Consider the following 12,707-nt stretch of genomic DNA (forward strand, 5'->3'; position numbering starts at 1 on the left):
GACCACCGCATCTGTTGATGGGAACCCTGCCCTGCTCACTTTCATATAAGCAAGGCTCCCAAGGAAAGAGCCACACACACACTGCTCCCAGGAGACGGGCATGGTGTACACAGCTTTCCATGCAGAACCATCTGTTGTGAGGAATTCCCGTGAGGGATTTTTCAGCCTGGTTCGGACTCTGCCTAACTCCTTTAGACATTATCTGCTCATACACTTGCATGTTTGGTGAATACATTAAGCTGAACAGGTAAAGAAAGAGAAATTTTTTTAGCTTTCAATGGATCAGTCCAAAGATTAGTTCAATTGCTTGGCCTACTGCGGCCTCCTCTCACACACACAAGCCCATCCTGCATGTGTTCCCCACCCTTGTAATAGCAATAGCTGCACTGGGTTGGATTTCTAACTTGTGCAGCTATTACACTGTTTTGGTTGGTTTGATTTTGCCAATCCCAGTCTAGTCTGGTCCGCTCCCCCTTGCCCAGGGACTGGAGAGAGGGACTCACCACAAGTTGAGCATTTTCAGGCAGCTACAGAGAGTGTGTAGAGAGAAAAACACAGAAAGGAAGAAAGAGCAATTAGTTCACAGAGGTGGGATGAAAGCATGTCACTGCGAGCCATGCAAACATGCAGTGCAGATCGGCAGACACATATGCCTTGCCCACCCACCCTCTCTATTCCCTATTCCATCTGAGCCCCCACAGCTCATTGCAAGAGATACCCTGACAAGTCACTGCTGAGAAGTAGGATGTGTTTTCACTGTCCTGTTGCCTGGGATAAACATACTGGGACATCAGAGTGTCAACAAGGAATAGCCATCAGGGAAGTCTGTGGCTGAGAGCGTGGCTGGCCCACCAGGAAGGGGACCCAAACTACAGACAGTCAGACAAGGGCTTATGGCCTGAATGAGATGCCATGTTGACCACAGCTGCCGGGGAGAGGGAGCCCCTTCATTCACTTACACCACAAGCAGAGTCTGCAGCATTTGCTCTGGCTCTCCCTGCTTGCTCACAGATGGAGAGGTGAGACACAGCCCCACTTTTCCCAACATGCTACCTCAAAAACTGGCAGTGAGCCAGGCAATTCAGCTAGCCCTGGCCCTCCCTCTGAGTGGCCCATCTTACTACAGAACAGTAGCACCAGGCCAACTGGGAGCACATTTCAGGTTGCCTGTGTCCACAAGACCTCCAGCCTCCTGACATACTCAGATAAGTGAAGGGAGGACAAGTTTGGACTTGTGTGACAGAGACAACTTGCAGGGAAAGACGGGGGGACATCTCGCTTATTAACACTAACCCAGTAGTCTATACCGGGTAATCATGACTAGATCAGCCAGTACAAGAGAGTCTCCACTGGAATGCCACATGATCACCAAAAAGAGACTCAAACCACAAACCTAGGGACTGGAAAGGGGAAACTAACTCCTAACCACCTCATACGGGATGTGTAGGGCACCATTGTCCCTCCTCACAATAAAGCAAACTACTGCTGATGCCAAGACAGGCTAATAGGATATACTGATTATTTGTACTGTGGTGGCACCGAGGAGTCCCAGTGATGGCCCAGGCCCCCACTGTGCTAGGCGCTGTACAGACACAGAACAAAAAGATAGTCCCTGCCCCAAAGAAACTCTTGCTGATCCTTTCTTACATCTTGCCATAAGCTAGGGGTGGGGCCCAATCTGTGCACAGCTGAGGGCTGTGTTGGCAAATCATCAGGAGGCTGAAGGCCACATCTATGGAATTTGCATAACAGGACTGCAGCCACTCTGCTCTACTAGAGATGTAGCCACGGACTACACATCCCAGCAAGCAATGCAGCATAGTCTCTCCGATCAAGACAGCTAGGACCCATAGTCCCTATTGGCTGCACTGTCCATACTGGGCAGTGGCCAATGCCGCAAGCTGCCCTTTTGTAGCTGCCTAGCTTACAGGAGGCACACAGCCCTTCAGCTCTTGCATCCCCTGGCTGGGAAGGGAACAGAAAGATGTTACTAGGGCTCCTCACTGCAAGATGATTATTGTAGCTCACTACCCACATGGGTCAATGGTGACACGGGCACTGTGGAAGTGATTTCCAAGGGTCAAAGGAATGGACGATGACAAAGAGCCACTCACTCTCAGGGATAGCAGGGGTGAGACTGGTGCTTAGCGTTGGAGCCAGCTCAACAGACGCTTTGCACCTCAAGCCTTTATGACCCAGGCCTGGCAGTTTCTTATCCTCCTTCAATCCATTTCCAGCAAAAGCCCCCCCCCCCCCCGCCCCCCAAAAGGCCAAGAAACACAATGCCTGCCAAGCGATAAGAATTCCACTGAGCCACATTGTGGCCCAGATCAGAGATGACCTGTGCCTGCCAATAGTGGGAGGCAGAGTGAGGGCAGTGTTACTGAGCATGCTCCGTCCATATAAGCTTGCTCAGAACACGCCAAGCAGCAAATCTAGGGAGCACGTGACTCTGCATGTCCATTCCCCCGTCCCGCCCCCCAGCTCTGGCCCAGATCATGGAGCAATTCTCGGCACATGAGCCAGTTCAAAGGCAGCCTCTGAGCCATTCAGCCCTCTGTGGGGGAAGTCAGTTTTGTCATGCCATGACTGAGCCTTCAACCCCCTTCCAGTGACTCAGTGGGGTTCAAAGCCCTTCCTGGTTCAGAGGAGGGGGCAGGCACACGGCTGCCGCTCAAGTGGACAGCAGGCTCCACGTCCTAACTCCTGTTTAACAAAGATCATGCAAAGTGCCACGCAGTGGTGCCGGAGGGCAGCACACATGCAAGAGAAGCACAATGGCCAAGACAGCAATCCCTCCCCCAACCCCACCCCATTTTCTGACAAGCTATGGAGGGAACATCCTGCTACCCCACGTTGGCAGCTCAAAGGGAGATTTACTAGCCTCACAGGCAGAAGGGCTATTTACAGCTTCAGCCTCATTCAGCACCTACCGGACTGGACTAGGGAAGATTCATGGCAAAAGCCCTGCAAGGGCTATTTTCAGACCACTCTGCCTGCAAGGCCTCTAGCTCTCACAGGTAGGAATACAATGTTGCTAGATTGACAATTCCTTCACTGTCCTGGGGCTGAGCTGTTTGTGTGCACGCAGCAGGAGCAGAGGAGACACCTCCAGATCAGGGAAGGTGCACCAGGAGTCTCACATTTGATTTTCACGTTGTTGTTTACCACTATCTCGTTTGCAACGCATGCTCTGGCCAAAAGTTACATTCTCCAGGCATCATAGAGAAAAGAGGCAGCAGCAACACTGAGGTACCATGCAAAAAGCAGCAATATTCAAGGAAAAGTTATGGATACAAGCATCAAATATCTAAACAGGTAAAATCCTCACTCCTTTCAAATACAGAGGATTTAAAACCACATCAATAAAAACAGCCTATTTGTAACGCAAACATACTTAGCTTCTTCCACCACTTCCACCTCAGCCTGTGCTGTGATTGGTGCATTGGAGTGTGCCCCTGTTGGGTCGTCAACATTCAGTTCTCCATTAGTCGAACTCACCACCTGAAACACAAAACAAAAGCAGCTAGTAATGAAGTCTTTTGGCAGGGTTAGTCAACAGCTCACAATTGAGTGGTAGGTCTGTCCCGACAATGGATACTGTAGGAAGAACATGTGAAACCTACAGCATGAATACAAGGCACTTTCGACTGTTTACTCCTTCCTTCTGGCCACGGTACACCCTCCTAGAAGTCTGTAGGATTCAATGAGACTTCCCACAGCAGTGATTGAGTGCCAAAATAGGCCTGTTCTCTACAATACGTTCTCCACAGTGCTCGTTTTTAATGGATCAAATGATGGGACTTCCATTGCTTCCTTTGGGAGGCTGCGCCACAATGTGTCTCTTATATTCAAACTAAATTTTTCCTCGTTTCATCCCATGACTCCTACTTCTGCCCTTGTAATATCTGGTTACGTGGGACACTTCTGCTGAATATTTCTCCCCCAAACACTTTTACAGCAGATTTTTCTAAAGTCACCAACTTCTGAGTCCCAAGCTTTTGACTCCCAGCAGCTAAGAAACAGCTGAAGAGGTCAATACAAAATAGGTCTAAGTGTTTTGACACTAGGTAGCAAGTTATCTTGTGGAGGCAAAATGGATTCCTTAGGACTTGGATACCAAACTGATAAAGGCACCGTCTGAATATGGTACACCAGGAGCCTGAGCATCAGTAACTCCTCTGCCCTTGTCACTGCTGCTGATGGCAGAGGAACTGATTTGGGAACATACTCTACTTCATTTTCCTCAGAGAAGTGAATTCTTTTGCTTAAAATAATTTTCTTGTGGCAAGGTGTGTACTTGAACCCTAATTTCCATTTCCCTCCATATAATTCACATCATATGCTGCTCAACCATTCTCACCATTGGTGGTTTTAAAGCACCCAGTTCTCCAGCTCCTAAGAGTCCGAGATACTGTAGCCAGGAGAACAAGGAGGAGGTTCTGAGAAACTCAGTCACCATACTACAGCAGCTGCAACTATGATGACAATGATTATGGAACAGGTTCACTGAAGACCAGACTGTAGCTACACTGGTTGACCCTCCACACTCATCTGGAAAGCACCAAGGACTCTTGAGTACTATTGAAAACCTCTATAACTGCAGATTCTTGAAGTGACTACACATCCTGGCCAAGTGGTGAATGATGTATGATTGCTCCCACTCCTATTACCTTGTCAGAAGGCAAAGACAAAGTACCATGCTTACCACTTGCTATTATCCCACATTTAGGAAGAGTTAGAGATTGAGGGTGTAATGGTGATAACCAAGTCTGGGAAGTAGTGTGGCCTACGCTGCTGTCAGATGTCAGGACTCATGGTGTTACCAGGTACTTCCTGTTGGGCTGGGATGACCTGATCACCAGAGACATTAAGTGGGGTGGAGGGTGGCAGGCCCCACCCAACCTGTGCCTAAACACTTCCAAATTCAGTGCCTTTTCCAAGTGTTGCTTCTCCGCAGATGCTGACCCTGGTGCTATTTACGCCTTCTCTGGTGTTGCCTCTTCTGCTGCTACTCTGGAATGAGCTGATTTATGTAGGGCCTCAGCCCCCCCGTGCCTTGGAAGGTTTTGCTAAGGGTTAGTAGTTAATTGAAGCCAGCAGGGCCATCCCCTAGTTGTAATTCCTAGGGGCATGTCTACACTACAAACTTTTGCTGATGCAAGTGACATTGACACAAAGCCACCACAGGTAGTAAGTTAGCATATTGCTTGTGCAGGTGCATACTTGGCACCTTGTGTTGTCACAGCGTGTATTTGCCAGGAGTGCTTATGTCAAAGCACAGTGCGGTGTACCATGCGATGCACCATCCTGCTGTGCAACTCGCCACCTTCCAGTGCACTGTCTGTTTGGAAGTTTTGGCAATGCATGGTGGTCCAGAAATGAGTTGTGCAGGGGTGACTGGGAGCAAGGGGTCGAGTTCCCATCATGCAACTTTCTCCACCCCAAAATGTCATCTCTATCCCATAATTTTTGCACCTATTTTGAAAATCCCACAAACCCACATGTGACTCATCACTGTCTGCCATCTGTGAGAGAAGCATGCAGCCTGCACAGCTCTGTACTCTTGCCATGAGTGTTGCAAGCACAAGACACACTGATCCTTCAGTATTTGCAGAGTCGCAAGAAGAGCCATGGGAAACAGGGTGATTTCCTGGAGGTCAGATTGCGGTGGGACATAATGAGAACCAATTCAAGATTGTTGGTGGTGCTCAAGGAGCAGTTGCAAACAGTGGAATGTCACTTCTGGGCCCAAGAACTGGGCACTGGCTGGTGGAATCACATGTAACGGAGGCTTGGGATGACAGCTGCAGAACTCTCGGATGTGCAAGCATCAGTGTGCCAAGCCCGCCCCAGCCCTCCAGTGCAGAGACACCAAAATGAGAGCTGCACGGACAATGGAGAAGCGAGTGGTGATGGCACGATGGAAACCTGCAATGCTGGATTGCTACCGGTCAGTGGGAAATCATTTTGGAGTTGGAAAAGCCACTGTGGGGGCCATTTTCATGCAAATTAATCATCTCCTGTTACGCAAGACTGTGACTCTCAGCAATGTGCAGGATATAGTGGATGAATTTGCAGCAAAGGGGTTCCCAAACTGCAGCAGGGATGTGTACACATCTCTCTATTTTGGCACCTGACCGCCTTCCCACAGAGTACATCAACAGAAAGGGCTGTTGGATCCCCGGGGACCTTTTACCAACATCAGGGAAAGTGCAAGACACTCACATCTTTAGGAACACAGGACTGTTCAGAAAGCTACAAGTAGGGACTTTCTTTCCTGACGAGCAGATTACCATTGGCAATGTTGAAATGCCAGCAGTGATCCTGTGGGATCCAACCTACCTCTTACTCTCTTGGCTCATGAAGCTGTACACCAGCCACCTGGACAGCACGAAGGAAAGATTCAACTATTGGCTCGGCAGGTGCCAAATGACAGTTGAATGCACTTTAGGTAGACAAAGGGGGATGGCATGGTTTACTCAAAAGACTGGATCTTAGTGAGAAAAATATCCCAATGGTTATATCTGCCTGTTGTGTCCTGCACAATATCTGTGAGGCAAAGGGGAAAAGTTGCCACTGGGGTGGAGGTGGAGCAGCTGTCTGCTGAATTTGAACAGTCCAATGCAAGGGCTATCATAACAGCTCAGTGTGCAGCTACACGGCTCAGGGAGGCTTTGAAAGAGCACTTTAATGGCAAGTCACAGTTGTGGTGGACTGTGCTCTACCTAGGCCTGAAGTTTGGGGCCTCTTAGGAATTGTGTAGTGCTTGGTGCACACCTATTAATAGAACACTGCCAAAGTACCTCTGTGATGCTTGCTGTACATTTATGATTATTACACTCTTTGTCACTGATCCTGTGAATTGTGTCACAGTAAAGTAAGTGGATGCCTTTGATACCACCAGTCATTCTGCAACATATGTTGGGAACTAATAAAGATGAATTATTTTCCAAACAAGAGAGTTTTATTGAGTAACAAACACACTTCAAAACTTCTGTGCATGTGAAAAGCAAATTAATAAATTTAGTAGGATTTTAATGTAACAGAATTTAACAAAAGGAAAGGAACATTCATGTCCACTTTGGTTACGCACGCATCATCCGTGGCTCTCACAGATCAGTGTATGTGAAGCTTTGTCACCTTTACTGTCCCTTGGTGTGCCATAGTAGGGGTAGGGATGGGGTCTCTGATGCCATGTGAAATATTGGGGGGGGCATAGGGAGATACTATATTGGAGTTCTCCATGGACTGCAAAGGGAGGCAAGCCTGGGACTACTGAAACTGTAGATTCACAGGAGCCTGTATTATCTGTGTTTGCAGCAGAAGCCCCATTATAAACTGGTGCAACTTCCTCTGACTCTGGGGCCTTTCTCCTCTCAGCTCTTTCCTTCTCCAGGCTGTCTGCAATATTCATCCTCCAGGTCCTCTGCTGGCAGCCTGATGCAGCACTGACTTGCAGGATCTTGCTGAACATGTCATCCGAGTCCTCTTCTTTCTCCTCCTTATCTGACTCAGGCATTCTGAGAGTGTGGAGGGGATCCCTTGAAGGCTGCAATGGCAGCAGCTACAGATAAAACACAGAGGTACCAAAGTCACAACAAAAAGCGAAAGTTAAGATACAGATCTCCCTTCCTGTGCATGCCTGAAGTTTTAAACAAGACATGCTTATCGACACCTCTGCTTCGGAGTGCTTGTGCACAGCTCCATGCACAGATCCTGCTGTGATGACTATAGCCTGCCAGGGGTGAGGGAAATGAGGAAGGAATTGCTCAGTTGCATGAAATGATGAGTAACAAGATATTGGCACTGAATATTGGCACTTTTTCCACAGGGGATCCTGAGGGTAGCAGGCACAGAGAACACAGCTGCTGCTGGCGTCCTGAAGCCACCCTGGCCTGTGTGCTGCTAGCCTGTGTACTGCAATGGTGTCTGCTGAAGTTATTGTTGACTGGTGCGGGAAACCGTCCTACTGCGGAGGAAGAAATAAGGCTGCCATCCCCAGAAAACTGCTGGAGAGGATTGCAAAGGACCTGCATGAAAGTTTCATTGAAATCTCTTAGAAGGATTCAAGAGACATCCCTAGGTACATAAACTGCTCTTTATGGCCCCCTGCCTAACTGTACAGGGGAATGAAAAGCAGATAATGTTACCTGGCTTAATTGTACTGCTGCCTCTTCTAGTACCAGTAAATTAATGAAAAGTCGATAACTGTGTCCTGCTAAGTTGGGGGTTCCAGCACAGTAATGGGAAATAAATTTACACACTTTTCCTTCCCCTTCATCAAGCTTGCCCCTGCTTGACTGCCAGGACTGGCTGGAGTGCAGTGGAGTCAGAAACAGGTCTTGGGTCATGGCATAACTAGACCCCTCAGTCGCATGTCCCCCATCCTCCTCCTCCTCGTCTTCACTGTTCACGTCAGGGGCCTGAGACTCAGGCTCCTCAGAAGTATCCATGGTGGCATGTGGGGTGGCAGTGGGGTTTCTATCAAGTATGGCATTATGTTCTTTGTAAATGTGGCAGGTCTGTGGCTTGGCTCTGGATCAAAGGCCTCTGTGACCTTCTGGTATGCCTGCCGCTGCTCCTTTGCTTTCACATGGCACTGCTGCTGATCCCTGTTATACTCCTTCTCCTGCACCCCTTGTGCAATCTACTCTGAGATGTCCACGTTTCTACAGCTGGTCTGTAGCTGCGCTTGCACAGTCTCTTCTCCTCACAGACCCAGGAGATCCAATATGTCCTGTTTCCTTCAAGCCAGAGCACATCTGGAGCACGTAACCATCATGGTCAGCTGGGCAGTTGTACACAACAGTGAAGAGCTGCTAGGTGTGCTCACCAAGCTGGACAATCAGGAAAAGGCATTTTAAAAATCTGCAGGGCTTTAAAGGATGGGGGGCCTTCTGGTCTCCGTGACTCCTGGGCAGTGAAGTTCACAACTGTGCCCAGAGTGATCAGTGCCGGACATTGTGGAACAACTTCTAGAGGACTCTTACGGTTGACACAGATTATGTAGCATCTACATTCAAGCTACTTCAACTTCAATACATCAACCATGGCTCAACACTGCTTAGAGAGGTGGTGTTACTATGTCGATGGAAAGGGAAGCCTGGTGTGAGACAAATTTAAGTGTCAACTAGGTCAATGTGAGGTAGCTTATGTCAGCCTAATTTTATAGCATAGACCAGGCCTAGGGCAGTTAAACTTTCTGCAGATGCTTTTCATTAAGCCTAACTTCTCAATGGGCTTGGGTTTTCTCTTTGTTTTTTACCCAGGAACAATTTACTAGGTCACACATGGCAAATTCCTTCCAGGAAAAACAGCTGCTGTTCAAAAACTGACCCCCTAGAAGACCCAGAGATCACCAGGCATCAGTTGAGGAACTCTTTAGGTGGCCATGATACAGGAATGAGAGTAGATGATGTTTATGGGCACAGCGGAGCAGCTCTGATTTCCACTAACAGGTAATGTAGAATCACAGGGCTAGAAGGGACCGCAGGGGTCATCTAGTCTAATCCCGGGAAAGATGCAGGATTTACAGAGTCTAAACCATCCAAGACACATGGCTATCCAGCCTTCTTTTGAAAATCTCCAGCGAAGCAGCTTCCACAACTTCCCAAGGCAGTCTGTTCCATTGTTCTTACAGTTGGGAAGTTTGTCCTGAGATTTAATTGAAATCAGGTAGAGATTTTAGGGTTGGCCACATGATGGAGGAAGTCTCTGCAGAGATTAAGAGGCTGCAGTGACTAAGGGGTTGGCTACACAGGGAAATTTACTGGCATAACTATATTGGTACAATTATATCAGTATAGCTATACTGGTATAATGCTTCCTGTGGACACTCCTATTTCAGAGTAAAAGTGCCTTTTTTCCGTTTAGCTTATATCACTTTCAGACAGACAAGCTAAACTGGAAAACGGCACTTTTATTCTGAAATAAGAGTGTCCACCCAGGATATACCACTGGTATAGCTGTAGTGGTATAATGTATGTCTATACATTTTCCTTGTTTAGACAAATGCTGAGTCAATGTAGAACAGAGCCACATATATCCTGCAGACTAATCCTAATTCCTCATCCCAGCTTTCAATTTCTCAGGTGCCCAGAGAATTCTCTAAGTGAAAAGATGCACTAAAATGCTGGACTATAAAACACAAGCATCAGCAGCAAAGATTTATACCTCAGCAAGAACTGGTATTAAAGCTGCAAGCAGTCTTTCCACACAGAAGTTCTTGGGAAGCTTGAAAGTTTATAGATCTCTTAGTGCACACCTAGAAAGGGGACTTACAAGCATGCCATATAGCGTAAGAGTCACGTCATGGCCAGTCTGGCTGAGACCTGCATGTGGAGAATAATACCATCCTACCCAGGAGGAGACTTCCGTAAGCAATGATTAATTTACTGGTGGTATTACTCTCTCAATAGAGTCTGTAGTTTGCACTTTCAATTGGGATTCTACAGCATTCTGAGAGCTCTAGGAAATAACTTCACTTCAGAATCATTCTTCAGCCAGTGAGAGACCCTATGAGCTATTTTGGCTGGTGAGAAGCAACACCTTTAAAATACCTCCTGAAGGAGGATGCAAAGGATTCTGTATGGCACAATCATAGCCAGGTGTGTAGAAGAACTGTATTTGGCATTTGACAAGTGTTTACTCTGTGCTGCCCATAGTACCCTACCTAGAAGGTAGGAGGGAGAAGAACAGCACGCAGTTCCACAAACCAACATACCAATCCTTTATGACTGAATATTCAAATAGCATTTTTGTAAAACACCCTCCCTATATCAGCGTGAATTAAGAACAAACTAGTTCACTGTGCGATGTGTATAACGCTTCTGAAGAATTTTCAAAAAGTAACAAGGCTCAATTCCTCAAAGGCTCAGACCTCTCTCACTCCCTCCAGTTCTGGCACACACCATGGAAGAAATCTCCTCACATTCACTTCTATACATCCAGTTCATATGGCCAAGCCACAGCTTGTGTTACAGAAACCAGAACTGAACATGCCAAGCAGCTGTCACCTAACAGCCATGGCTAAAAACCACGAAGGAATTCAGTTCACCACTAAAACGAGCATTGATGGTACACGGCTCTCCTTATGCTTTAATGGCTTGTGTTCCTTCGTTTTAGATATAGAGGCCAGGAGGAGGCTGCATTAAATGCATTTTGCACTTATTCCTCCCTGTCACTAGTGTAATAAAGCTAATCTTAGCTAGGCTGGAAGGCAGTAAGAGATAGCTGATTTATGAAAAAGAAAATTCTTTTCCACTGATTCGGAACTACAGAGTTGTGCATAATGTTAACCTTTATAGTGTTTACTACTGTTACTCATTCCATCTTCATTACCACAGTTTATTACGTCGCTTGTTGCATCCTAGCTCTTAAGCAGCCACAGCTCCTGCCCCAAAGAGCTTACACTTTACATTTGTACGACACTTAGCACAAATGGGCCCCAACCCTGACTGGGACCTTAGGCTGCTTCTCAAATACAAACAAACAATTATGAGGTAACACATTGGGGAGCTGGAGAAATACAAAGTCAATAGAACCTCAACGTAGCATCACTGGCTGTGATGCCATTTAGTGACAGTATTTAAATGAGCTTCTCTCATCAGTCTGAAGGGAAAAGTAACTGTACATCTTCCTCCCACTAGCCATTCTACGGTCCATCACTACAGTCAACCCAGTGATGCCCCTGGATATATCTCATATCGGATGCATTCAACCATCTGCTCAGACACAGTCTACATATAAAAACTGAAGAAGAGCAGTAACTTTTCCTAGCACTTTTGTGTTTGTATGCAACAACCCACTTCGTTTTATGTCAATTGTCAGTTATATACCTAATTATGTTTTATAGCTTAATTACATCATTTTGGAGAGTTGTATAGTCAGTACACAATCCCATTCCGTATTCTCTCCACTAGTTATGAGTGTAAACAGGAATAGAATTTCTTCATATACACTAAACTGTGATTAACAGTTTATCTGACAATCAAGTTTTGGTAGATAGCTCCATGTATCTTATTTTAAATAATTCTTGGTTGAAAGATATTGCAGGGACTGTAGCAGTAAGCAGAGTTGACCAGTCATTGGTCCTCTTGGGTGTCATGAGACTGTAGTTTAAGCATTAAGCTACTGCAGGACAGGGCTTGTCTGCTTGTGAAGAGCACCCAAAAAGCACAGTTGCTTCTGAGTGCACACAGTTCTCCTGATCACAGGAATATTGTAGCTGAGATTCAATGAGACTTCAGGAATTTTAAGCAGATTCTAATGGCAAAGCTGTGCAGGTCAGGAAGAGGTAATACCTGTACTGATCCCCCATGCCGGTCTGCAGCCAAGTGAGATGTCAGGTACGAGGTATTTGTCTGCCGGCTTGGTTGGATCTCCCACTCTCCTCGGCGGTCTGATGATGCTGTCTGCTCAGGCATTCAGAAGCATGACAGCAAGAGATGGAAGGAAAGATAAAGGTGAGCCCAGGCAAAGCAATGAAAATATATTAGTTAGTGGGGTTAGTTCACTGAAAAAAGCAAGGCATTTAAAGAACATTTAGGTTGGTTAAAAGTTCATTTTACCAAACACATTGCACGCTTGAGAGCAGTAAGTGTTGGAGAGGATTAATTCAACCCAGCAAATGGAGAAATAAATTTTCAGAAAACTTTGAGCTACTTCAGTGTGGGTTCTGTTTAAATATTTTGACAAAGGAATTT

At 46.6% G+C, this 12,707-nt stretch overlaps 1 protein-coding gene across 5 annotated transcripts in view; it reads right to left on the reverse strand.

The window, feature by feature from the left end:
* CSNK1G1 (casein kinase 1 gamma 1) overlaps window positions 1–12,707 on the reverse strand; it is a 260,942-nt gene that overhangs the window by 10,297 nt on the left and 237,938 nt on the right. For 3 of the 5 annotated variants that reach the window (XM_084640919.1, XM_084640918.1, XM_084640921.1), the window contains 2 exons: window positions 12,306–12,416; window positions 7,008–7,567 (listed from right to left, as the gene is read on the reverse strand). In XM_084640919.1, the coding sequence (XP_084497045.1) occupies window positions 7,100–7,567; window positions 12,306–12,416 (579 nt within the window). In that variant the 3' untranslated portion in view covers window positions 7,008–7,099. Of the gene's footprint in view, window positions 1–3,397; window positions 3,505–7,007; window positions 7,568–12,305; window positions 12,417–12,707 lie in introns of those variants that run through there. The other 2 variants (XM_084640920.1, XM_084640922.1) reach the window with 2 other exon arrangements.

This window comes from Lepidochelys olivacea, assembly GCF_965140295.1.
Source record: "Lepidochelys olivacea isolate rLepOli2 genome assembly, chromosome: 10".
NCBI classification, from domain to species: Eukaryota; Metazoa; Chordata; order Testudines; family Cheloniidae; genus Lepidochelys; species Lepidochelys olivacea.